Raw genomic sequence first — 27,567 nt, forward strand, 5'->3', positions numbered from 1 at the left:
CCAAAATGGAGTGTGGCGACGCCTAACGGCAGCGGCTCGACTGCAGTCTGTCTGTCTGTCTTTTTTTTTTTTTTTTTGTCCCATTAGATGTGTTTTTGGTTCTAATTTTTATTATTTTTTAGCTGTGTATATGTGGGGGGGTGGGATAGGGGAAACCGTTTAATCTCTTCCCTGTACGGGTACCCGACCTTTTCCCTGTCGGATCTCTGGTGTCGTTGGACTTAACATCGTGGAGTCGGCGGCAGCCTCCAACCGGACTGAGTGCTCGAATCGCGGAACCTACGGACTCGCCATTGCGGAGCTGGCCGACGACAAGCAAGGAACAGGGGAGAGCTGTGGTAGCGTGCGGCTGCAACCAGACTTCGGAGCTTCGGAGGCTCCGGTCGCAGGCCCGGTGGACAGGAACATCGGGAGCTCGCAGGTCCCTGGTGGGAGACCGCTTTTCGGAGCTCCCGCAACGGCAACTTCTCCTGCCAGTATCGAGGGGTTTAAATGACTCGGAGCGGGTCCTAACATCGCCTGGCGCGGCTTAAACGGCCGCGAGACTTACCATCGCCCGCCGCCGGGGGCTTTAACATCGTGAGCCCCAGTCGCCTCGACGCTGCAGTTGGACTGCTGGACCGCGGGAGAAGAACAAAGGGAAGAGATAAGATTTTTGCCTTCCATCACAGTGAGGAGTTGTTGGAAATTCACTGTGATGGATGTTTATGTAAATTGTGTTGTGTGTCTTGGTTTTTTTTTTGTAATGTCATGACTGTAGGAATGAAATTTCGTTCAAACCTTGTTTGTTTGAATGACAATAAAAGGCATTCTATTCATTCTATTCTATTCTAAAATGTAAGAACTATTCATTTTACAATGTTTCTTTTCTAAACAAATTCAAAACTATTGCAATGTTCTATCACTTTAAGGCGGTCCATCTGTGTAAAACTGTTCTTAAATATCCCACAGTAAAATCATGAAATGGCCCGCAATACCTATATTTTAACTACTTGCACAAAAGGCGCTTTTGAAATTTATTGCATACTTTGTGCATTGTTTGCAAAATTTCATGGTACTTAGATACATGTGACAATAAAGTATAATTGAATCGTTGAATAATGAAAAAGAGATAAGAAGGCAGAGTACGTTAGGGACAAAATTACAGAGCATAGGGCTTTAACAGTTAAAGGCATGTGTGCCAATGATCAAGAGGCCATAATTGGAGGACTAATCAAATAAGGAAAGCAGTTTAATACTGTTATTTATTATTTGGGATTGAAAATATCAAAAGCAGTCCTCACAAGTCTTTAGGATCACACTTCAATGGTAATATCACATTTTCAGACACTTTCAATAACTTGGTGACAAAGCTGACTCTGCATCTTTGCTAGCAACAGAAATTATGAAATACAACATTTATATTAGACATTAAAACAAATAAAATACTGCAACTTACTTGTGAAATTTTGTGCATCTCTGGCTGTCCTAATATTTTATTCTGCAATGAATGTAGTTGTCCCAAGTGCTGTTGTAAACCAGCAGCTTTGTGAAGCTGACCATCACTCATTTGCATGGCTGCAATATATAAATGTAGAGAACATAACCACATAAGTGACATTTTCAGAAAGAGAATCGTAAAAACCTTAAAATAAAGTGTGAAGATAGAAAGTAGGTTAGATTGGCTAGTTCTTTTAATGAACAAAACAGAATGTATGTTCTTAATTTGTTTTTAATTGATTTAATTCCAGGGTATTATATTATCTTGAGCTAATTGACATTGCAGAAATGCAAAAAAAAAACCTTCCAGATAGTTTTCAAATATATGTTCATTAAGGTTTTTGTTGAGCTAAACTTTTAATTAGTTATTTTCAATTTTCCCGAAAGTATTGTACGTTAAAATAAAAATATATAATTTGTGAAGCAACAGATAAACTGCCTGCAGTTCTGCTGTAGGTAAGGTACAGTGGAAAGAAACACCAATATCACATGGTATCTCATATTTTCCTATTTTACCAACTGTCTGAAAATTATGAACATAAAGACATATGAATCTGTGAGATCGTCTAACCCACTCTACCGTACAACAATGCCATGGCTTATCTTTGCGATACTTTCCAAAAGGTATAGGGAATTCTAGAAGTTCATGACCCTGAGAGCACAGACTCAACATAATCATAAATGTCTGCTTCCTTATCAAAGGTTATACTCACTTGTTCTATATTCTCCTGGAGTAGACAATCTCTAGCATTAATCTTATCAGACCCACATGGAATCTATGTTTTTTCTTAAATGGTAAACACTCAGTTTTGTTGCATTAGTGAATTGAAAAAAAACTAATTTGTTTGGTTATATCAAAAAGATTGACAGCAAAATTTCCAAACGTTCCTTAAATGGAGATGTAATAGAGATTGTACTAATTGCTATATTGTTCTAGATTACTAGGTGAACTTTCTACAAAAATATGGAACCAGCCATTTGATACATCAAGCACTTCTTTCCACAGAACAGTTGTATGTGCTTTAGCAAAAACTCCAAAAAAATACACTCAATCTCTCTAGCATTAATGGGCGGCAAAAACCCTGGATGCCTGTCCAATCTTACAATTTGAATTTATAGGAATACCTTTCTGTATTCTATATTTAAACAATTAAAACTTCCCTGGATATTGCCAATCATAACATGATATTTTCAGATGCCATAATATTCCAAATGTGCAATTATCTGTGATACATTTTATTAAATCAGAGATCTGAGTATTAATTACTGATTACAAGTTTGAACAGTTAGGATTTTCTTAGGGCTTGTATATGTTCTCAGAATTATTCATACACAAATTAAATAACTTGCTTTTAAAACATGGATATTTTATTTATTTAAAAACCCAAAGCCTTTAATCTGCATCTTTACATGCAAACTGCCTATTTTCACATTGTATTTTTTGCTGATTTTTAAGTATCATTTTACTTTTTATTTCTGCTTTGTTTCCAAGTGTCCTGACAGAACACGACAACACAAAATTCAAAATGCTATAGAAATTTGTTTCACAAATAATTCTTAATATAGTAGTAATGTAAGTCTATAAGCCAGTTGCATTGTTCCATGTACTGAAAATTTCCCTTACATACCCATACACGTGGTTTTGCCTAGAATCCCTGCATTCGTCAATGAGCTGGGTACTTGTGGCTGGCCAGCAGCATGAGCCTTTTGAACAGAATTAGGCAGAGTCTGACTTCCAAAGAGAGAAGCTGAAACTTGATTGGAGAGCTGCCCCAAACTAACCAACGACTGGCTAGTGACTGGCTCCTGCTTACTTGCTATCATCTTCTTGGAAGCCTGCAACCGTTATTGAATAAATAAAATTATATACCAATCCATCTGGCATCCAAAATAAAATAATCTAAATTGCATTTTCTCCATGTCAGAATAATCAATACAATTTTCACATGGTATTTTTTGTTGCAACCACATAACAACTTGTGGATTTAGATATTTCAGAATTTATAAAGGTACAAAATAAATTAAGTACATTTCTTATAGTCTGTTGTTCAAACTCTCACATAAGTTCATGTGTTACATCAATTTTGGAAAATATATCAATTTATCAATGAGCTCCAGGATGATCATAAATGTCATGTGATATCAAACGCCTGGAAAAAATATGAATGTAGCATTACCGTTACACCTGCTTGTCATAAACAGATACTAGAAAAACTGAAAAACTGAAAAACAAAACTCAAAAAAACGATTAAAAATACATTGATGTACAGGCTACCAAAGGGAAGACCGAATTCCATTGGGAAGATTTATTTATATTGAATTACAGAGGTTGCAGAAAATTGGAGCTCTCTTCTAGAAGTAGGAATTAATGTTAGGTCCATTCTTAATTTTAAATGGGGGACTGATGAATTGTTAACTAAAGTCACTAATGGTTACGGAGTAATGAAGGATATTGGGTCACTGAGCCACATGGCACAGAAACAGGCTCTTCAGCCCACTTCATCCATGCCAACCAAGTTCCCAACTGCACGGGTCCCATGTGTGTGCCCCATATCTCTCCAAAGTTTTCCTATCCATATCTGAAATTAGTCACACATCAGCCATCATCTCAATGAATGGCACAACAGGTTCAAGGTGCTTATGAACCTATTCATGTTCCCAAGTTCCTAAAATGACTCATTGAAACATTAGAATTAATAATGCATACCATGATTACAAATTATTCATGTTCTTTTGAGCATATTAAACTATAATTCTAAAGAAAAATATTGCCAGTGCTATGTCTATAAGTATAAGGTGAAAAATGTGAAATGCCATTAATACTCAGCGGGTTGGGCAGCTTTAGTGAAAGGAATTATGTTAACATTTCAAAGAGATGAGGATCACTATGTTTAAAAGACCATTGGCTTGAAACATAAACCTTGGTTTCTCCCTCTACGGCACTACCCTGCCAGCATTTTGTTTTATGAAAAATTAAACCGCTCTTTTTTACTGAATTACAATGCACACAGTACAGAATCAAAGAACTGTTAACATACTGTTTACAGTAGGTGAATTACTGTCGGAGCCGCAGATCGGTTCTCATAACTGACTACCGTGGCCAACCCGTGAGTCAAATTTGCCATCGACCAGCAGGTCAAATATGCCACAGCTGATTTTGCAGCCAGTTTCTCGGTCCCCCCAAGGCCGTGACCTCTGTTGGTCTAGCAAAAGGGATAATCCAGAAAGGCTCTGGCACCAAGGATGCTGGAAAATCAGCAGTAGACATGTAATGGGATGTTACATTTTGTACCAATAAAGTATATTATCATTCCTATACTGTCAGGCAATGTGTTTCAAAAGATTCTTCTCTCTTTACCATTTATTATTGATAAATGTATTGCATTCATCACCTACTTGTGAACAGAGGAATTGTTGCTGGTTGCTGGTTTGCGTTACTGGCATCTCCATCCGGCTGAACGTGACCTGCCGTGAGGGTTGCATTAAATTGGCGTTTTGGTGATAAGGATTGGTAATCCTGAAAATATGATTCATACCCAATTGTTGCTGACACTGCTGTTGTGCAGACTGTACAGTTACAAGTGATTGCTCACCCTGGCAAACCACTACAAGGTTACTTCCAGAATTTGGGTGTGTAACCTGATCACCATTGTTTGCTGATGATATTGGAGGTTGCACTGTAGGCACATAGTTGGAGCACACAGAACTAGGTGCAATTGAAACAGTCAGCTGATTTTGGAATGATCTTCCTCGAACTGCATTCTGCCCAGATTGCTTAAATAGTCCTGCATTAATGTTCGAGCCAACATTGGGTTGCACACCTTGACCAGTCGGAAGATTAAATAACATCTGTGAAGCTTGTTGAAGTGGAACCTGTCCAGTAACCAGCTGTGATGAGCCATGGTTTGCTAACAGCTGTCCTGAAGAATTAACTACCTGTTCCATGCCACCCTGACCAGAAGTCAACTGTCCAGCAGAGTTCTGATTTAAAAATTGTCCTGAAAAAGACTGGGTAGCCAACATTGTACCTGAAGAATTGCGATTTGTTATAACACATTCTGAAGCCACTTGATTCGAAACCAACTGGGTGGGTATAGTTCGATTTTGAAGAATCTGTCCATTTGCAGTCTGAAGGTGCTGAACAGTTGAATTCATATTCAATGCTAGGCTGGTAGGAATGAAAAATTGGTTCTGGGATGCAAGGGGTTCATGTTGCCCTAAAGGAGGTCGGATTATGATACTGGTCCCAGTTTGATTTAAAACTTGTGGTCTACCTGATTTTCTCGGTACTTGCTGTTTTGCAGTATTAATACCCATTGGTGAGCCCACCACTGAATTTTGAGACGTGTTTGTGGGGCCAAAGGGAAGGTTATGTTGCATTTGCTGCTGCTGTAATGATACTTCATTTTGAATTTTAAATGCTGTAGGCAATTCCAAATTGTTTATGTTGTAAACGGTTTGTTGCTGACTGATCTGAGCAGGCTTGGGTTGAATACTGAGTGAAATTTTAGGTTGGCTTGGTACCGGAGCTCTTTGAAGGATAATATTATGTAAAGGCAGTGCTGTTGGAATATTATTGCCACTAAAATGAACAGACATAGGTTGTTGGACCTGGCTAATATTTGAAGCCCCATAGTAAGTGTTTCCATTAAGTGCAGTCACTCGCCTCTGAAGTAACAATCCACCAGTTTCATTTAAACCAGATGGGTTCAAAGACATTGGTTGATGGTTGGGAAGCGGGGGCATATTGTAATTACCTACAGTCACCGAGTTTAGCTGTCCATTGTCCTTGGAAATAAACTGAGATCCTTCGAACTGATTAAAAGTCATTACCGGCTGCTGAGTATCTAATGAACCAATCAACTGAACTGGTCCAATTCCACCACCTGGGTTGCTACTGGGTACATGTTGAATGGCAACATTGTTGATGCCCATTTGTTGAAAGAACCCAGGCTGTACATTAGTTTCATTATTTACAAAGGGAGTTCTCAAAACTTGCTGTAAAATGGGTGATGGTGTTACATTCATCTGCTGTTGTGGCAGGCCCCTTACAGATGATATGCCAGAAGACAGTTGAGAAACCTGAGAAAAAGTTGTAGGATGAATATGAGGTTGTGGGAACTCCTGGGTAGAAGTAATACCAGCTGCCAAGTCTGCTTCCTCCTGTAAGGTTTGTTGAGTAATATTGGCCTCCTGAAGAGACTTCTGCAGAATATCAAAAGGCTGGTCCCCATTTAGATTTGAAAGAGGAGAAGAAGTATCCAGCTCTTCCAAAACAGTAAGACTACTCGTTAACTGTAGTCTTGAGTGGGATTCTTCACCAATATGGTTATGTGTATCTTTAGTAGAAGAGGTAGGATCAGCACCCTGAAAAATGCAAAATAGACATCAATCAGCAGATGCAATTTTGATTGAAACCAACATGTTTTTTTTAAATTAGTAATTAAATTGTATGCTGATTTAAAAATAATTATTTAGTAATGAGCTAGCATTCCAGACACATTGCTCAGCAAAATCAGACTGTCAGCTTCTTGTGAACAGCATTTAATTTCTGTCCTACATTGAAGGAATGGTATAATTATAATATAAGGAGTGGGGAATGCATGTGATGCCAATAGATATGCCTTAGAGATATGTACTTAGAAATGGCACTGTTCCCGTTTAGGTGCTTTGACGAGCATTTGTTCTGAGTATAAATATAGCAATCATGAAAAACGCAAGTTTTACACAAAGGCCTTTCCTTTGCTCTTTCCAATGTGAAGCACATAAAAGAAATCCATTAAGCCTAGTTATGTAGAGTGAATGGAAAGAGGGCCACGAATTTAGGTTGAGGATTCCCTTTCAAGAATCAGTGCAGTGTGGATCAGTTACCAATGATTGGTTACAGGACAGAGGATTGAACGATAATAACAAATTGTGGTTAAGTGAGAAAGATTAAGACACAGGCTGCTCACCAGACACCTGCAAGGGAAGGGGATTAGGGATGGGAATCAAGTGTTGGAGACCTTGGGAGAGGGAGGGGTGGGCCTCTGTCAGCGGATTGGCAATTAAAGTAGTTGAATTGGGCAGCAGATCAGTTGAGAGACTGGGCAGGTTAGAGTCACAAGTTGGGTGGTGAAACGTGCAACCATGTCAATAGAGAGGGAACCGTGAGAAAATTATGCAAGTTTATCGGTTAGGGACCTGTCTAATTAAGTTCCCATGCCAGATTCAGCAACTAGAATCTAATCAGTAGATCCCCTGTAAGCATGAACAGAGAAGGCCTTGGAAGTGCTGTCAAAGTCTATCTTCTGTACAAGTGGTTCTTACATCCACAGGCCATATGTGTGTTGATGAAAAGCTAGGAGTGGTACCCAGGCTGTACAATGTGCTGCTGGATGCCATTGTGCATATCAGGTAGACAAAGCACTCAGAGAGAAAATTACAGACCAGAGAATTTCCATTAAATTTACGATTTTACTTTATAAATTACTTTTCATTGATATTAAATCATGTAGCACAGAAAAAAATGGTAATGCACAATATAATTTCTAGATAATGATCAGCACCACCAACGGAAAGACGAATTGTCTTTAGCACTACAATGTGAGATAGTTTTAGTATGCTTCTAAGATAACAAAATATGAAATTTACAAAGGTATTCTTTTTTTCATTGTGATCACTTATAGGTTTATTAAGTTTTTAAAGGAAGCTATTCATGTCAACTCTTAACTGGTGAGACACATTGGACTAATTTCCTGAGATAACATAGGAACTTCCCCCAAGCACATTCTGAAAATAATACTAGATTGTTGGGATATGTAACGCTCCTTAAACTGGAATTTAGGATATACTGGAAACAGAAAGAGCAGAAACATTACAGTCCCACATTCCAAACAAAATACTGCAATATGAGCTGAAATCACCTCCTCTTTCTATTCCTAAATTAAAAGTAGAAGCTCAATTGTGTTAATGCCCTTGGTACTTCATCTATTCGTCACCTATACTGTAAGTTCAAATCATGAGTCACAGAATTTCTGATTGCATGTTTTAGCATCCTGCCATACTTCAGATTTATGACAGGTAAAGGGAAACCATAGATTAAGGATTATCCCTGATTTAGGGATTTAAGAAGAAAATGCTCAGTGTTTACTTACCTCTGCTCTCACGTTAATAGGACTTGAGGTATTTTTTAGATTCTTACCCTGAACTTGCACTCTCTTACCTCTGACCACTCCAACTTATCGGCAGCTGAGATGAGCCTGTGATCCATTTATCTTCAGAAAGTATGTGTTCATTTTGCAGCATTATGTCTGATTGCTATAAATGTGGAGGTTATGCAAGTTTTAACTGCTATTTAATTTTTTGTTTTGTTTTTGTTGTTAAATTAAAAGACAGCTTGCGCCCAAAGGACTGAATGGCACTGTGATATAATAACTAATTAAGAATTCAAATGATGCCATTCCTGAGGGAGTTCCAGGAATTTGACCAAATAACAATGAAGATGGTATCAGATATTCTAATTATTATTTGGCTGGCAAGTTTATCGCATCTACAACAAATAGCTGCTTTTCTTTATGCTGCAATAAAATAAAATAGCAGAATATTGTACAGTGAAAAGAGATTGATCTGCCATGCCTACCAGCCTGCTCATTCTGGCAGATAAAAAAAAGCTTTGTTGATCCCTCTTTGGTGGGAAATTCCAGGATTTTTGCTAGGAACAACGAAGAAACTCAAATGTCTGGAGGAATTTGGAGACAACGATGTTCCCATGCACCTCTGGACCTTTTCTGAAAAGGGTGCAGATTTGAAATGTGCTGTTGAAGAAGTTGCTGCAATTATCCTGTAGATGTCATATTTTGCAAGCTCTATGCATAGGTTGTGAAGGAAATTTGGTGGAGAAAAGTGTGCCAGTCAGGCCGTAGGTTTCGTCCTCGATATGGATGAGTTTTCTGAGTGTTATTGGAATTGCACACAATTACACAAGTAGCTAATATTACATGCCTCATGTATGGTGAAATGGCTTTAGGGAAAGACAGCTTCTAATCTGTTCTTGCAGTCATATTATTTGAAATGAGCCTGTTTAAGTTCCTAATCTCTGTGACCCAATGTTGGTGCAGAACTGATCGCCTCTTTATAGATATAGTCATTACTTAGCTATTGTGTGGCATGAATGCTACTGGCTCTTTATTTGCCGAACACTAATTTTGTAACTTTCTTATCATTTTTCTTATCTCAGAGAAGATGGTAAGAAATCTTCTTGGTTTCTTGATTACTTCATTTTTAAGAGTTAAAAATGAAATTGAACACTGAATGATCACAGCAATTATCCCTACTTTTGATTTTGTGCTGGAAGAGAAGATCACTGTTAAAGATGGGCCCCAGATGAATTCCTTGAGGAATTTGTGGCAATTCCCTAGGTCTGATGATTGGATTCAAAAAACTACAATTTCTGCCAATTATGATTACAGTCAGTGGATAGCTGTCTCTCCTTTCCTCCCACTGATAATTTTAATTTTACTTGGGCTCCTTTAGGTTAAAGACAATCTAATGCTTCCCTTGTGTAAAGGACAATTACCACTCGAGAATTTAGCTTGTTTAGTTTTAGTTTTATTATTGTAACGTAGCTACAGTGAAAAGCTTTGTTTGGCATGCTATCCAAACAGATCAGCTAATACCATACATCAATACAATCAACTTAAGTACAATAGATGAGTTAGAGGTGAATTGGTCTGTGCCCTATCTTATAGAAGCATTTTCCAAGTGTGTACTTAGACTCTAATGAGGCCAAAGCTGAGTGGTCCTAGTGAAACCAAAACAAAGCCTGGCGAGCAGTTTATTGGAAAATGCCAATTGAAGGCAATATTGACAGCCCCTTACATCATTTTGCTGATGATTGTGAGCTCGGTTCTACAGTGTTAATTGGCTGATTTTAGTTTGTCCATTTTGTAGACAGACTGGGCGGACAACAATGTTGTATCTGTACCAGAACAGTGTGACATAATAAATTTTGAAGCACTACTATTGAAATGTTGCTACACCTATGTTGCCCTAAAACATTTTTTGCCATCAAACTAGACGAAGACTGGTTGGTTTCTATGATGGCAGGGCTCTCAGGAGGAGGCCACGATGGATCATCCAATTGGCATATCTAGCTGAAGATGGCTGCAAATACTTCAGCTATGTCTTTTAAACTCACATGCTGGGTTCTGCCATCGTTGAGGATCAGGATGTCCATGGAGCCTCCTCCTCCGACTGGTGGCTTAACTGCCCTTCACCATTCATGACTGGATATGGCGCAACTGTAGAGCTTTAATCTGATCCATTGGTGTGGAATTTTAGTTCTCTCTATAACATGCTGTCTCCGTTGTTTGTCATGCATGTAGCACTGTGTTGTAGGTTCACCTGGTTGGCACAGTAAAAGTTGGCAAATTTATTATTTTATGTCTCCGTAATTTTCTAGTATTTAGCTTTTTGGAGGAAGCAAAAACATGGAAGAAAGGTTTTTTTTTTAAACTGCATTCATTCATTTGCCTCCTTTTCTGGTCTCTGATTTCCATAGCTATTGCTCATTGACCTTTTTTGATAGGGTAGTTTTTTGAAATTGTTCATTGGTAGTCTTCATGTTTCCTTTGTTAAATGTTGATTGCGAAGTTTTGTATCTATTTTAATCTGATTTATCATTGTTTAAGATGAACGTGAATGTTTCATTACATTTGTTAAAGTAACCTTAATGAGTCAATGAAGTGAGCAACTTAAGTCTGGGCAGCATCAAATTTAATGCATATTATGAGGGTTTTTCTTTTTCATAATACTCTTCACACAGTTTTCCACATGGTGAACAGATGTTTTTGAATAATCTCTGTTCATGCTATTTTTTATCAGTGGAACTCTCCCACTTGTAAAGCCAATAATCATCATCATTTATCGCCTGAGCCAAAGCATATCTGCCTGAACTGAAAACAATACAAATTCTGTTTGTTGTGCTAAATTATATTTTGATGTCCACATTAACTCAGTGGTAGTTGGGATGACTATTCATTAAAAAAAAATAGGAAAACTGGTGTTGGTTTACGGTATCATCTTTTTGATGGGATAATAAAATTATGAAGGTAAAAAAAGATAATTGCCCAATTTAAAAAGCTTTATCCCTGCCAACATTGAATCATTAATTGGCATAATTTAAACATTAAACATTAATTATTGTTATTTTTACCTACCAAATTACTGTTAAAACACAAAGTATTTAAACACCAGGATAAGCGCTCAACCAAGAAAACCAAGCCCAATGCCAAAATGGTATCTAAACTGCTTATACACACTTATGTTATAGGACAATATATAAATCCATATTCTGTAATAACCTATCTGCATGTAAACAAACACACGAGCTAGGTATTCAACCAAGAAACTCAATCCCAATGCCACATTAGAATCTAAGATGCCTTTACACAGTTAAACTATTAATGAATCTTACCCTACAAAAAATATAGCTTCTGTTTATTCTTTGATTTTGAGAAACACTCCATAACATGGTCTATTTTTCTATTAATGACATCAAAGGAAAATGTCATTTTTGTATATACATATCAATTATTAAATCTAGTTTGGATGAGGCAGTGAATTTGTACAGCAGTTTATGTTTTACATTTTAAACAAGGAGATTTCATGCTCAAGAAAAAAAGACCATTTAATAAGGAAACAACATCATGCTCCAAGATCACTGTATGGTCAATATATGTACATTTAAAATTCATCTGCTGCTCTCAAAGCTATTAATTCTTCAATATAATTTATCAAGTGAGATTGTTGGATGTAACCCAAACATGTAACCCTAACCATTTAGCCTTTATCTCCACAAGGATCAGTTTGCTGTCAAACACTAGGACATCGACTGAAGGCACCAAAGTATTTCAAGGATAATTGAATGTTTGGTCTGGTAGAATAAATTTCCATCCATAATCAAAGAACTATTGTACAAGTTTTTGAAGAAACACCCTTCATGAATTAGGGACATGTTTGGCAAATGAGATAACTCTGTTCCTGCTATGCTAAATTACAAAAACTTAAACCTATAATGCAGATAAATGCAGATAGAATAGCATCGTAATGTGCTTCACAGAGAACAGACAAAAAAGGAAGTATCAGTTGAACAAAATTATGACAAATAAAGCAAGCATCCTAATAAATGGGCAAATATAAAAATGAGAAAAACTAATGAGCAGAATATTTTAAAACAGATTAATTCACATATACAGTAGTCTTTTGAATACCAGTCATTTACCTAAAATGTTAATTCTTGAATATCAGTACTTACAATGGCATCAGCAAAGAGTGAATGGGAGTTATCAATTGTGCAGGCTGAACCAAGCAAATCATCCTCGTCTACCTATAAAAATCAAAACAATCAAAGATTGAATTACAATAATAAAGCACTTTTAATATAATAGGAAATGCTAATGTATTTTACAAGCAATGTTATCATGCATAATTTGAAAACAAGTCATTAAAATATTGGGGGAAAATGACTAATATCTTTATCAGCTCATGCTTGGACGCAGCCCACACCTTACCATAGTGAAAAACTACTGAAAGAAATTGAGTAACCTACAAATATCAACAAATGTCCCTCTTTCTGATTTTATGATTACTCATCAGCCAGCTTATGTTGGGGCAAGGACATTTACATCAATGTCATGGGGCTGATCAAGTAGATTTTATAAAGTGTCTTCAAAAAGAATGGATAGCAATCGGAGAGTTTAGAAGTGTATTTCAGAGATTGGAATCCTGCCATTGAAGCACCCACCGAGGTATTGTGATGGACAGAGGGCATAGAGAACTGGTTGTTGTGAGACTTAGAAGAGTTTTTTTTTAAATAACTTTATTTTTGATTTTCAAGTTATAAACACAAAATTTACACAGAACACCAACAAACAGTACAGAACAGTACAATACTTATATACCCCTTCCCCATCCCCAAGGCTCAAAAAAGAGAAAGAGAAATAAAAATATATGATTTTTTTTTTTTAAGGCAGTCCTTTTGTTCAAATGTTAACAACAGCAACATACAAAGATAAATAAATGATTATGACTGTGTAGACAATATTTTCAGTTAAAGGAAAAATCTTTAATAAAATCTATAAAAGGATTCATTGTCAGAGCAAAGTTTCTGCGGGCCTTGCACCGTTTATACCTGATCTTTTCCAAGGGTAAAAAGGAGAGCACCTCTTTTAACCACTGCAAAAAAGATGGAGCTTTTTTTGACTTCCAGTTGAAAAGAATAAGCCTGCGAGCAAGCAAGGATGCAAGCAATTTACTTGTAAATTTGTAAGCTTACAGTTTGGGGGTGGTATTCCAAAGATACCTGTGTGCAACCCAGGATTTATAGTATGTCTGCAGATATAGGAGAATACCTCAAATATGTTTCCCCAGTAGCTGTTGAGAGAGGGACATGTCCAAAACATGTGTCCTACAGAGGTTGGCCATGGCCACATCTAGGGCAGCCAGGATCTGTGGTAAAAAAGATTCTGGCAAGTTTGTCTCTGGAATAATGAAGACGGTGAAGCACTTTAAATTGGATCAGCCCATGGCGTATACACAGCGAAGAGGTGTGTATACGAATTAAGCTCTCTCGCCACACCTCATCAGAAAGCTCTACACCAAGGTCCCTCCCCCATGCCGCTTTAGTTTTGCCCCAGGTTAACTGTTTTAATTCCTGTATCAATGTGTAAATTGCTGAAACACGTTTCTTGTCAAAGGGGTCCAACTCCAGAATGTCTAATTGGCTCTTAGTGGACAGATGAGGAAATGAGGGAAACACTGTTTTAGCAAAGCTACGTATTTGAAGATACCTGAAGAAATGAAATCTGGGTATATTGTGGTCTTCAGCAAGCGTTTCAAAGGAAGTGAACGTTCCGTCAGTAAACAAGTCACAAAAACATACCAGTCCATTCTTCCTATGCTAATATGAAAATGCAGTATCTAACATAGAGGATGTAAAAAATTGATTATTTGCCACCGGAAAAAGCCTGCTGGTACCTTTTAGTCCAAAATGTTTCCTGAACTGTAGCCATATTTTAAGCAAGGTTTTAATCACCGGGTTTGTCATTTGTATTTTACGATTATAAGGTAGTGAACAGGTGATTATCGGTAGAGGATCAGATAGGGGTTCCATCTGTGCTCAGTCTGTGCCCTGTTTACTCTCATATGAATATGTTCAATGTAAAAGTTTTACAATACTTGCAGCCCAGTAGTAATAGATCAAGTTAGGGAAACTTAGACCACCCGTCTTCTTAGGAACTTCCAAGTATATTTTCTTCATCCTGGGATTTTCCAAATAAATGATGAGATTAGTCTATCTAATCGTTGAAAAGCTGTCCTAGGTATGAATATGGGGATCATTTGAAAAAGATAAAGAAATCTAGGTAAAACTGTCATTTTAACGATATTGATGCGTCTTACTAATGAGAGTGGTAGTGCTGACCACTTTTTGAAGTCCTGTGTTGTTCGTTCTAATGATTTAAAGTTATCGCTATGTAAACCTCCCATGGTATGGGTGACTTTAATTCCCAGGTAAGTAAATACATTTTTCTCAAGTTTAAATGGGAAGCTGGAGTAGTCGCCGTCATTGTGATTGATTGGGAAAAGCAATCTCTTTGAGCAATTTATCTTATAATCTGACGGACAGCCAAACTTCTCTAATATATGCAGTAGCTTTGGTATGGAGTCAGTTGGGTTGGATATATATACCAGCGGGTCGTCCGCATACAGCGATATTTTGTGAGATTTACCACTTTGAAAGATACCTCTGATATCATCTTCTGTCCTAAGAGCTATAGCAAGTGGTTCTATTTCCAAATCAAATAAGTAGGGAGAAAGGTTGCAGCCCTGTCTGCAGCCCCTATGGAGCTGGAAGTAGTCAGAGACTATATTGTTGGTCCGCACAGCTGCCTTTGGCACAAAATATAATATTTTAATCCATGATAAAAATGATGAACCAAAGCCAAATCTTTTGAGAACAGCAAACAAATATTGCCATTCGACACGGTCGAATGCCTTCTCGGCGTCTAATGAAATAATTACTTCCGATTGTTCTGTGGTGTGAGGTGTATACAATACATTAAGTAGACGGCGCATGTTATAGAACGGCTGGCTGCCCGGTATAAATCCAGTTTGGTCAGGGTTAATAACTTTGGAGACTACTGTTTCAAGACGGGTGGCTAAAATTGATGTGAGGATTTTATAATCACAATTCAACAAGCTTACAGGGCCTTATGAGCCACACAATAGTGGGTCTTTATCTATTTTAAGTAGAACTGATATGGTTTCCTGCGACATTGTTTGAGGTAGTTTCTGTTGGCTAAAAATTTCCTTATCACAATTCAAAATGAGACTCACTGGGAAACAGGTTCATATGGTGTTAAATGCCATGTGATTGAAGTTTTATGTTTAAACTAGATTAAGTGCCGTTGGGTCCCAGATTCACACGGGAGGATTAGCATGGTGCTGTGGGTCGAAGGGACTGGTTTCCAGAGGGCTAGTATGGACATTGTGGGCCAAATGGATTCTTGGGCTGGCAGCTTAGTCACTGAGACCACACTCACACTCGCTCACACTCACACTCACAAGCACAAACACATGCACACAAACACACACATACTCACAAACACACACACAGACACACACACACACTCACACACACACACACACACACACACACACAAGCACACACAGATGCACACAAATGAAATGAAATGAAATGAAATGAAAAAAAAAAATGAAATGATTCATTAAATTTATTGTCATTGTCAGTGTACAGTACAGAGACAACGAAATGTATTTTTAGCATCTCCCTTGAAAGGGAGACACAGGGCGTCGCGGTGTGCCCGCGCCTGCCGCCGTTGTGCACTCATACTCATTCCACACACAAACTCACAAACACACACCATACATAATAAGAGACTCACAGTGCCATGGAAAAGCAAATAAGAGACCCAGTCATGAAATATGCTCATCATAACCCACTCATTCCTCGGATCACTCTCATAAACTTCAGGACCCTCTCCAGTGCCAGCACATCCTTCCTCAGATATGGGGGCCAAATTTGCTCACACTACTTCAAATGGGGTCTGACCGGCGCCATCATCTGGACCGAACGCAGGCATCTGGGAAAGGGAGAGGCGGGGATGTCTGCCTCATGGTCAACTCTTCGTGGTGCGGCAGTTCTGTTTAACTCCTGCTCTCCGTACCTGGAACATCTGGCGGCGAAGTGCCACCCCTTCTACCTCACGAGGAAATTCACCTCCATCATCCTGCCCACGGTCTACATCCCACCCCAGGCATTGGAAGAGCTGCACACCATGATCAACAAGCAACAGTCAGCGTACCCCGAAGCCTTTAACGGGGACTTCAACAAAGCCAACCTGAAAAAATCACTCCTGGCCTACCACCAACATCAGAAGATTAAACACCCTTGACCACTGTTATACGACCATTAAGGATGCCTATCACTCTATCCCTCGCCCTCACTTTGGGAAATCCAACCATTCAGCGGTGCTGCTTCTTCCTGCATACAGGCAGCAACTGAAGAGCGCACCCCCAGAGGTGAGGACTGTACAGAGCTGGTCTGGAGAAGCAGAGGAACAACTATAGGACTGCTCGGAGTCAGTAGACTGGGCAATGTTCAAGGATTTGGCAACGGACCTGAATGAATACGCCAGTCTTTATAGACTTCATAAGGAAATGTGTGGAGGACTGTGTTCCCACAAAAACCATCTGAGTGATTCCCAACCAGAAGCCTAGGATAAATCAGGAGATTCGCATTCTTCTGAGGACCAGATCCCAGGCATTCATGTCTGGTGATGCAGAGGTCAATAAGAAGTCCAGATACAACCTTGACAAGGCCATCAAAAAGGCCAAAAGGGACTTTAGCTCAAAGCTGGAGGCCCTGATGTTTGGCAACTGTGGGAAGGCTTGAATGCCATCAGCTCCTATAAGGTGAAATCAGGAGGCAGCTCAAGCGACAGCGAAGCATCACTCCCTGATGAGCTCAATGCGTTCTACGCACGCTTTGATAGGGAGAACAATGATGTGCCTTCCCGGGGCCCCATACGCCTTGATTGTATTACAGTCACAGTCACAGTCACAGAGGTCGATGTCAGAAGATCCTTCAGTGGGGTGAACCCTCGAAAAGTGTCTGGACCTTATGATATACCCGGTCAAGTTCTCAAAACCAGTGCAGACCAACTGGCTGGAGATTTTGCAGTCATTTTCAGTCTCGCATCACTGAGATCTGAGGTTCCCACCTGCTTTAAGAGAGCATTAATAATACCGGTGCCCAAGTAGAGTAAGGTGACGTGCCTCAATGACTATTGACCAGTGGCACTAACGTCCGTGGTGATGAAGTACTTTGAGAGGTTGGTTATGGTGCATACCAACTCCTACTTCAACAAGAACCTCGTTCCACTACAGTTTGCCTACCGTCACAGCAGGTCAACAGAGGATGCAATCTCACTGGCTCTCTACTCCACACTGGACCACTTGGACAATAAAAACACGTACGTCAAGCTGGTGTTTATAGACTACAGCTCGGCATTGAATACCATTATCTCCTCCAAGCTGGTTACCTGCCTAACCCTTTTCCGGTTACATCTATGCCTGGGTGTTATTAGAGAGGGACTACATGCTGTGCACGGGCGCACTGGGGGATTTCTGGGACAGCTGGGCACCGTGGGGGGTTGAATGCATCCTTGGCAAGGAGTGTAAATTAGTTGTAAAATAGTTTGTTTGTCGTGTATTATGATGGTGGGTGCTGTTTTGTTTTTTACTGTACTGTATATATTATTTTGATATTTGAATAAATATTATTAATTATAATTAAAATAAAATAAAATTAAAAATTAAATTAAATATATAAACACACACACACGCACACACACACAAACACATTCTGTTCGAATTGGCAGAAATGTTCTTCCTCATTAACAATCAGTACGGGAGCACCTCAAGGCTGCGTGTTCAGCCCCCTGCTGTATACTCATGACTGTGTAGCCGGACACAGTGCCAACTCCATCTTCAAATTCGCCAACGACACCACCGTTGTTGGACGAATTACAGATGGTGATGAGTCAGAGTATAGAAGTGAGATCGACCGATTGACCAAATGGTACCAGTACAACAACCCGAATCTCAATATCAGTAAAACCAATGAACTGATTGTGGACTTTGGAAGAGGAATTATGAGGACCCACAATCCTGTTTATATAAACGGAGGAGAGAGACAAAAACTTCAAATTTCTGGGCGTGCATATTTCCGAAGACCTTTCCTGGACCCAGCACACTGATGAAATTATAAATAAAGCACATCAATGCCTCGACTTCCTGAGAAGATTTTGGAGATACGATATGTCAGAGAGGATTCTCTTGAACTTCTACAGGTGTACAGTAGAGAGCATATTGACCGGTTGTATCACAGCCTGGTCGGCAACCTCATTGCCCAGGAGCGAGAAAGACTGCAAACTCTGCCCAGTCCATCACCAGCTCTGACCTCCCCACCATCGAAGGGATTTATTGGAGTCACTGCCTCAAAAAGACAGACAGCATCATCAGAGACTCACACCATCCTGACCACACACTCATTTCACCCCTGACATCGGGAAGAAGGTACAGGAGCCTGAAAACTGTAACGTCCAGGTTCAGGAACAGCAGCATATTTGGAAAGTGGTGAAATCATTGGACAAAGTCAGCATGGATTTATGAAAGGTAAATCATGTCTGACAAATCTTATAGAATTTTTCGACGAGGATGTAACTAGTAGAGTGGATAAGGGAGAACCAGTAGATGTGTTATATCTGGACTTTCAGAAGGCTTTCGACAAGGTTCCACATAAGAGATTAGTATACAAACTTAAAGCACACGGTATTGGGGGTTCGGTTTTGATGCGGATAGAGAACTGGCTGGTAGACAGAAAGCAAAGAGTAGGAGTAAACGGGTCCTTTTCGGAATGGCAGGCAGTGATTAGTGGGATACTGCAAGGCTCAGTGCTGGGACCCCAGTTATTTACAATATATATTAATGATTTGGACGAGGGAATTGAATCCAACATCTCCAAGTTTGCGGATGACACGAAGCTGGGGGGCAGTGTTAGCTGTGAGGAGGATGCTAGGAGGCTGCAAGGTGAATTGGATAGGCTGGGTGGGTGGGCAAATGCATGGCAGATGCAGTATAATGTTGATAAATGTGAGGTTATTCACTTTGGTGGCAAAAACAGGAAAGTAGACTATTATCTGAATGGTGGCCGATTAGGAAAAGGGAAGATGCAACGAGACCTGGGTGTCATGGTACACCAGTCATTGAAAGTAGGCATGCAGGTGCAACAGGCAGTGAAGAAAGCGAATGGTATGTTAGCATTCATAGCAAAAGGATTTGAGTATAGGAGCAGGGAGGTTCTACTGCAGTTGTGCAGGGTCTTGGTGAGACCACACCTGGATTATTGCGTACAGTTTTGGTCTCCTAATCTGAGGAAAGACATGCTTGCCATAGAGGGAGTACAGATAAGGTTCACCAGACTGATTCCTGGGATGGCAGGACTTTCATATGAAGAAAGACTGGATAGACTCGGATTGTACTCGCTAGAATTTAGAAGATTGAGGGGGAATCCTATAGAAACTTACAAAATTCTTAAGGGGTTGGACAGGCTAGACGCAGGAAGATTGTTCCTGATATTGGGGAAGTCCAGAACAAGGGGTCACAGTTTAAGGATAAGGGGGAAGTCTTTTAGGACCGAGATGAGAAAAACATTTTTCACACAGAGAATGGTGAATCTCTGGAATTCTCTGCCACAGAAGGTAGTTGAGGCCAGTTCATTGGCTATATTTAAGAGGGAGTTTGATGTGGTCCTTGTGGCTAAAGGGATCAGGGGGTATGGAGAGACGGTAGGTACAGGATACTGAGTTGGATGATCATATTGAATGGCGGTGCAGGCTCGAAGGACCGAATGGCCTACTCCTGCACCTAATTTCTATGTAAAACACGCTTGACACTTGACTCTAAATGCTACCATTGTGTATGCATTCCTTACTACCAATTCGACTTGCAAATTATTTTTTGGGGAATCCTGTACCAGCACTCCCAAGTCCCTTTGCACCTCTGCCTTCTAAACTCTCTCCCCATTTAGAAAATAGTCTACGCCTTTATTCCTACCGCCAAAATGCATATTTTCCGCACTTTGCTATGCTGTATTCCATTTTCCACTTCTCTGACCACACTCCCAACCTGTCAAACTCCTTCAGCAGAGTCCCTGCTTTCTCTACACTAGCTGCTCCTCCATCTATCTTTCGTATCATCCGCAAACTAGGCCTCAAAACCTTCAATCCTCTCATCTAAATTATTGACATACAACGTGAAGAGTAGCGGCCCCAACACCGCTGGCAGCCAACCAGAACTCTGCTAGTCACTGGTAGCCAACCAGAAAAAGCCCCCTTTATTGCCACTCTTTGCCTTCTGCCATCCAGCCAACCTGCTATCCATGCTAGTATTTTCCCTTTGATACCATGGGCTCTCATCGTCTTTGGCAGTCTCACGTGCGACACCTTATCAAAGGTTTTCTGAAAATTTAGGTAAACAACATCCATTGACTCTCCTTTACTTCCTCAAAGAATTCTAACAGATTCGTCAGGCAAGATCTTCCCTTCACAAAACCATGCTGACTTCGCCCTATTTTATCATGAACTTAGTACTCAGAAAATTCATCCTTTATAATGGACTCTAAAATCTTACCAACCACTGAAGTCAGGCTAACCGGCCTATAGTTTCCACTCTTCTTGTTCAAGATTCAAGATTCAAGAGAGTTTATTGTCATGTGTCCTTATAGGACAATGAAAATTCTTGCTTTGCTTCAGCACAACAGAACATAGTAGGCAATGACTACAGAACAGATCAGTGTATCCATATACCATTATATAAATATATACACCCATGAATAATTAAACTGATAAAGTGCAAATAAACAGATAATGGGCTATTAATGTTCAGAGTTTTGTCCGAGCCAAGTTTAATAGCCTGATGGCTGTGGGGAAGTAGCTATTCCTGAACCTGGTTGTTGCAGTCTTCAGGCTCCTGTACCTTCTACCTGAAGGTAGGGGGAGATGAGTGTGTGGCCAGGATGTTGTGGGTCCTTGATGATACTGCCAAACGTTTTGAGGCAGCGACTTTGATAGATCCCCTCGATGGAAGGGATGTCAGAGCCGATGATGGACTGGGCAGTGTTTAGTACTTTTTGTAGTCTTTTCCGCTCTGCTCCCTTCTAGTGCAGTGGAGTAAGATTTGCAATTTTCCAATCATCAGGAACCGTTCCTGGCCCCAGTAATTCTTGAAAGATCAGTACTAATGCCTCCATAATCTCTAATGCCACCTCCTTCAGAACCCCGTGGTGCAATCCATCTGGTACAGGTGACCTCCACATCCAGACCTTTCAGCTTCCCACGCACCTTCTCCTCCTTAGTAATAGCACTCCACTAATGTCCACCCCCTGATTTTCTTGAATTTCAGGCACGTTGCAGGTGTCTTCTACTGTGAAGACTGATGCAAAAAAGTTATTAAATTCCTCTGCCATTTCTTTATTCCCAATTATCACTTCTCCAGCATCATTTTCCAGTGGCCCAACGTCCACTCTTGTCTCTTTCTTACTCTTTATATACCTGAAGAAACACTTGCTATCCTCTTTTATATTATTGGCTAGCTTACCTTCATGTTTCATCTTTCCTCCCCGTAATGCCCTTTTAGTTACCTTCTGCTGTTTTTTAAAAGCTTCCGAATCCACCAGCCTCCCACTAATCGTTGCAATGTTATATACCTTCTCTTTTAGTTTTATGCTGTCTTTGACTTTCCTTGTCAATTATGATCGCCGTATTCTCCCCCTAGAATCTTTTTCTCTTTGTACTTTCTCCCTGTGACCACGTGGGTTTCCATTGGGTGCTTTGGTTTCCTCCCACATTGCAAACATGTGCAGATTTGTAGGTTAATTGGTTTCGGTAATTTGCCTCCAGTGTGTAGGATGTGTAAGTGGCATAACATAGAACCAGTGTATGGGTAATTGACTACTTTCTATCTCTGTCTCACCCACTCCCCTGACATCAGTCTGAAGAAGGTTCTCGACCTGAAACGTCACCCATAGAAACATAGAAACATAGAAATTAGGTGCAGGAGTAGGCCATTCGGCCCTTCGAGCCTGCACCGCCATTCAATATGATCATGGCTGATCACCCATTCCTTCTCTCCAGGGATGCTGCCTGTCCCGCTGAGTTACTCCAGCATTTTGTGTCTACTATGGTTAATTGATGGTCGGCTTGGACTCAGTGGGCCAAAGGACCCTTTTCTACTCTGTATATGTAAATTCTAAAACAATAACATACATTTTTTAGTTTTATTTGACCAATGTTTATTTTTGCTTTAAGAAAGTATTTTACACTATTTAGATATATTTAAATAGTTTAAATTTAGATATATTTAAATTTAGATATATTTCTACTTGGCAAAGAAAATTGTAACATTGCCATCAATGAATGAATCAATAAAATTTGCAATTAAACACATAAATATACTTACTTCTTGACTACCAGATCCATGCAGAAAATCATTCAATGCCTGCACATCACTATTAAAGAAAAAAGTGATCCACATTAATTATTTTGCATGTGGTAAATTCCAAGACAATAAAATACTGGCACTTTTTTTAATATAGACCTTAATGATTTTTTTTTAACTTGATTGTGGCATATCCTGTACTCAGCCACAAACAAAATAATACCTACCTATGTGAAATTAAAATAAATGATTGCCAGGGTACTAATGACACTATCCATACCACATAAAAGTACTTTGATCAGACAATTATGAGAGAACAATTTTGTGCCAGAACGGTGTGGGCTATTTTTAAGATACTAGAGCATAAAATAACTATTCTGCCATCTTGTGAAATAAGGGCGGAAATCGCGATGATGGTTTGAATTTCGGTAGTGAGTACATTCAGAAATATTCTGAACATAATCATTTTCAATAACGTTATAAACATAATCATTGCAAATGAATGAAAATGGATCTCAAAATCTGAAAAACAATGAACAAGGATCAGGGCAAACCCTTTCTTATTGTTCTCTGTTTCTATTCAGGGTTACATTGAAAGGAAACAGATGAAGTGGTAGAATACAAGAGGAACAATGTGAAGAGTGTGAAAATCTTATCAGTATTTTTTTTCATTTCCCCACACCATGACAGCAATGCAGATGTGAAGACATTAATGTATAGCTATGACGTGTCTGCCTACGCTAATGTGTATTTAACCACAATCAGTTTGAAAGATCAAAAGTGGGATTCCCTACAATTTCCCCTACCTTCTTGTGGAAAAGCGACTCACTTCCAAGTAAGCACCTTCCCTTTAAGACTAAGAAATCACAAATTCACTGGGGAGCCTGGGAGAGAACAAACCCTTATTATGACATGGTGCACTGGCACACTAAGCTAATGTAATCAAGATTCCAAGTAACAAAGATGCACGATACACAGAAGAGAAAGGATAGATTTTAAAAACTACAGGTAAGAAAATAAACACATTTTTAAAAATTAATTTCAAACGTTATAGAAAACATTATGTAAGTAGAGCAAAAAGAGACACAAAGTTTTGGAGTAACTCTGCGGGTCAGGCAACATCTCTGGAAAACATGGACAGGCCATTATTTTGTGTCAGTACCTTTCTTCAGACTGATTGTAGAAGGGGAGAAGAAACCTGGAAGAGAGGTGGGGGCAGGACAAAGTCCAGCAAGTGATAGGTGGAGACAGGTAAGAGGGGTTTTTGATTGACAGATGGTTGGCAAAGGCCAAAGATGAAAAGACAACGTGTGAGGTAATGAAATAAGAACAGAGAGTCGCAAATTGTGAAGCCGGAGTTGGGTGTAGGTGGATGGGGACGATGGGGACAAGGGGAAGGGGAAGTGGAAAAATGGGTAAACATTCAAGTGGGGCTTGAGGAAGAGAGGGGAAGGGGGGTATTTGTAGGTTAGTTACCTAAAATCTGAGAATTTAATGTAAGTGTAGCATATGAAAGATATGCTTTTTGTATGTTTTTGCTGCATTCAGCAGCCTCAAGAAAATGTAAATCCAGTACAGTTCTATGTTGGTATTTTTCATTTGATTACTTTGGTGAAATCATATATTCAACATAAATTTGGATTAACGAATAATCTGGCAGGTGAGGTTTAAAGGTATTGGATAATTCTCATGTCAATAAAGCTTGGTAACCATGCTGCTGCATTTGATTGCAGTCGATTTTAGGTACACTATTTAAATGTAATTATCGTCAGCTCACTGCTTTTGTCAGTCAACCACTTAAAAGCATTTCACCCATTTGGTCCACCTCTATTAGATTAATGCTGTCTTCCATGGTTGGGAAGGAAAATCTCCATGGTTGGGAAGGAAAATCTCCAACGGTTTTCTTTTGTTGTGATGCACGGGAATACCACAGATGTCTTTTTTGTTGATGGTGAAGATTGCACTGGTATTTGAGGATTTCAAGGGTCTATGAAAGGGTCATGATAGTTGCGTATTGGGGATAAGGGTTCAGGAAGAACATACGCTTCTTAGTGAGGAGGCAGTTTAGCCTGAGGATACAGGTATATTTTTTGGACATCTATGGGTATCTTTATCAGATGCTATAGGACTAAGATCATGTTCTCTAGGGAGTATTCATGGACCAGCATCCCAAGAACAATTTCCACTGCAAAGGTCCAAAAGAATCTAATGTAAGAATAAGATTATCTCACCCAGCCCTGATGCAGAAATCAAGTCTGGAAGGCAAACAACTGATTTTCATGAACGTGTGGTTTAATCCAGAAATGGTAACATATTTAATTTATTCGAGATAACATTGATAATCTTAGAGACAGAGTCATTCAGCATGGAAACAAGCCTTTTGACCCACCTTGCCCATGCCGATTAAGATACCACATCCACACTAGCCCCATCTGTTCATGTTTGGCCCATATCCCTCGAAACCTTTCCTAGCCACATCTGTCCAAATGTTTGTTAAATTTTGTCATTGTACCTGCCTCAACTACCTCCTCTGGTAGCTCGCTCCATATATCCACCAACGTCTGTATGAAAAAGTTGCCCCTTAGGCTTCCCCTCTCACCTTAAACATATGTCCTCTGGTTCTTGATTCCCATACTATGGGTAAAAAACTGTGTTTTCACCCTATCTATCCCCTTCATGATTTTATACAACTGTATAGCATCACCTCTCAGCCTCCTCCTCTCCAACCTCTTTTGAAAGCTCAGGCCCTCAAGTCCTGGCAACATCCTCGTAAATCATCTCGGTGCTCTTTCCAGTTTTCATCCTTCCCATAGAAGGGTGACCAAAACAGAACATAATACTCCAAATGTGGCGTCACCAACATCTTGTACAACTATTACATAACATCCCAAATTCTCTACTCACTACCCTGACTGATGAAGGCAAAATGTACCAAAAGCCTTCTCGACCACCCGATCTACCCTTGACACCACTTTGTAGGAACTATGTACATGCACTCCTAGATCCATCTGCCCCACTACACTGCCCAGGGCCCTGCCTTTTACTGTGGTTTGACTTTCCAAAATACAACACCGCATACTTATCGACATTAAACTCCATTAACCATTCTTCAGCCCACTTGCCCAGCTGGTCAAGATCCTGCCGTAATTTTTGATAACCCTCTTCGCTATCTACGATATCACCATTTAGTGTCATCTGCAAACTTACTAATCATGCTTGTACATTCTCATCCAAATCATTAATATAAACCACAAATAGCAATGGGCACACCACTAGTCACAGGCCTCCAGTCTGAAAAATCAACCTTCCACCATCAGCCTCTGCTTCGTTCCATGAAGCCAATCCTCTATTCAGTCATATAGCTCTCCTTGGATCCCAAATGATCTAACCTTCCAGAGCAGCCTACTATGCAGAATCGTATGAAATACCTTGCTGAAGTCCATATAGACAACTTTTATGGTTTTTCCCTCATTTTTGGTTACTTCTTCAAAAATGTCAAACATATGACCACCCGATCTACCCGTGACACCACGATCTCCCATGTATAAAATTATGGTGACCATCTCTAATCAGTCCACTCAAGAATCCTCTCAATTCAATCAAAGTAACACTGAAAAATACCCAAGCAATCTCATTAAATTTCTAAGCATCCATGTTCTGACTAAATCTGCATTGTTTGCTCTGAATCATAATCTAAGCTCCACCTCCAACTCATTGGTTGAATCAATGCTACTGCATACTCTGAAGAAAGATTTCCAAGTTATACTTCGTAAAGTCCTCAAATCAGGAACCTGCAGAACTTGAGTTGAAACCATCTGAAGAACTACTGAAATTGGCTAGATTAGGCTCAAAGAAAACAAATGGAGCACCGTCAGACCTACACTTGCAAATATTATCATGTTCACCAAGATAGTTTGAGGAATCTATAAATAGCAAGTTAGCGAGGTTTAAAAATCGTAAAAACTGCACGTATGCAGATCGATCTCTCCTGCCAGTCAGCACCGCGCGGATTGGTCTCTTCTCCTGTCACTCCCCGGGATGGTCCACCTCTTCCTGCACCATCGCATCTTTACTGGAGCTGAGAGACGCTGTGGGTAGCCGGCGGAAGTCTCCAACCGGACACAATTTTCGGAAGGACTGGAAGCGGCGTGGCGCTGCGATGTCGTCAAACGGAAAGTAGTGAATCTGATCCCGGCAGAGGAAAGCATCCAGTGCTCGCTGTCAGTCCCAAATGTACCGCCATCACAAAATCCTGCAGCTCTGGTCCCCCTCACTGGCTTCTGCCCCCTTCCCCCCGTGATACCCCTCTCTCCCCCATGGCTCTTCCCCCCCCCCCCCCCCCCCCCCCCCCCCACCTCCACTCACCGGCATGGTCGTAGCTGATGGTGCTTCCGGGCAGATCCGAGGTCTGGCTATAAGGGCAACGATAGCTGATGATCCTCCGGGGAACGCAAGAAGGGAGAGGAGCAGCAACCTCGAGATCCTGGGGAGGGAGAGTGGGGGGGAGGGGGGGGGGGGGGGGGGGGT

General features: G+C 40.0%; 1 protein-coding gene across 2 annotated transcripts in view; it reads right to left on the minus strand.

Moving 5' to 3' along the window:
* The window catches only part of LOC129699688 (BRD4-interacting chromatin-remodeling complex-associated protein-like), a 68,735-nt gene that overhangs the window by 12,466 nt on the left and 28,702 nt on the right, over positions 1-27,567 (minus strand). Inside the window, exons 1-6 of one of the 2 annotated variants that reach the window (XM_055639679.1) lie at positions 23,062-23,116; positions 12,776-12,847; positions 10,658-10,863; positions 4,876-6,846; positions 3,108-3,315; positions 1,439-1,557 (exon numbers count right to left, since the gene is read on the minus strand). In XM_055639679.1, the coding sequence (XP_055495654.1) occupies positions 1,439-1,557; positions 3,108-3,315; positions 4,876-6,846; positions 10,658-10,696 (2,337 nt within the window). In that variant the 5' untranslated portion in view covers positions 10,697-10,863; positions 12,776-12,847; positions 23,062-23,116. Of the gene's footprint in view, positions 1-1,438; positions 1,558-3,107; positions 3,316-4,875; positions 6,847-10,657; positions 10,864-12,775; positions 12,848-23,061; positions 23,117-27,567 lie in introns of those variants that run through there. The other variant, XM_055639678.1, reaches the window with a different exon arrangement.

The sequence above is a fragment of the Leucoraja erinacea genome, chromosome 8, assembly GCF_028641065.1.
Source record: "Leucoraja erinacea ecotype New England chromosome 8, Leri_hhj_1, whole genome shotgun sequence".
NCBI lineage: Eukaryota > Metazoa > Chordata > Chondrichthyes > Rajiformes > Rajidae > Leucoraja > Leucoraja erinaceus.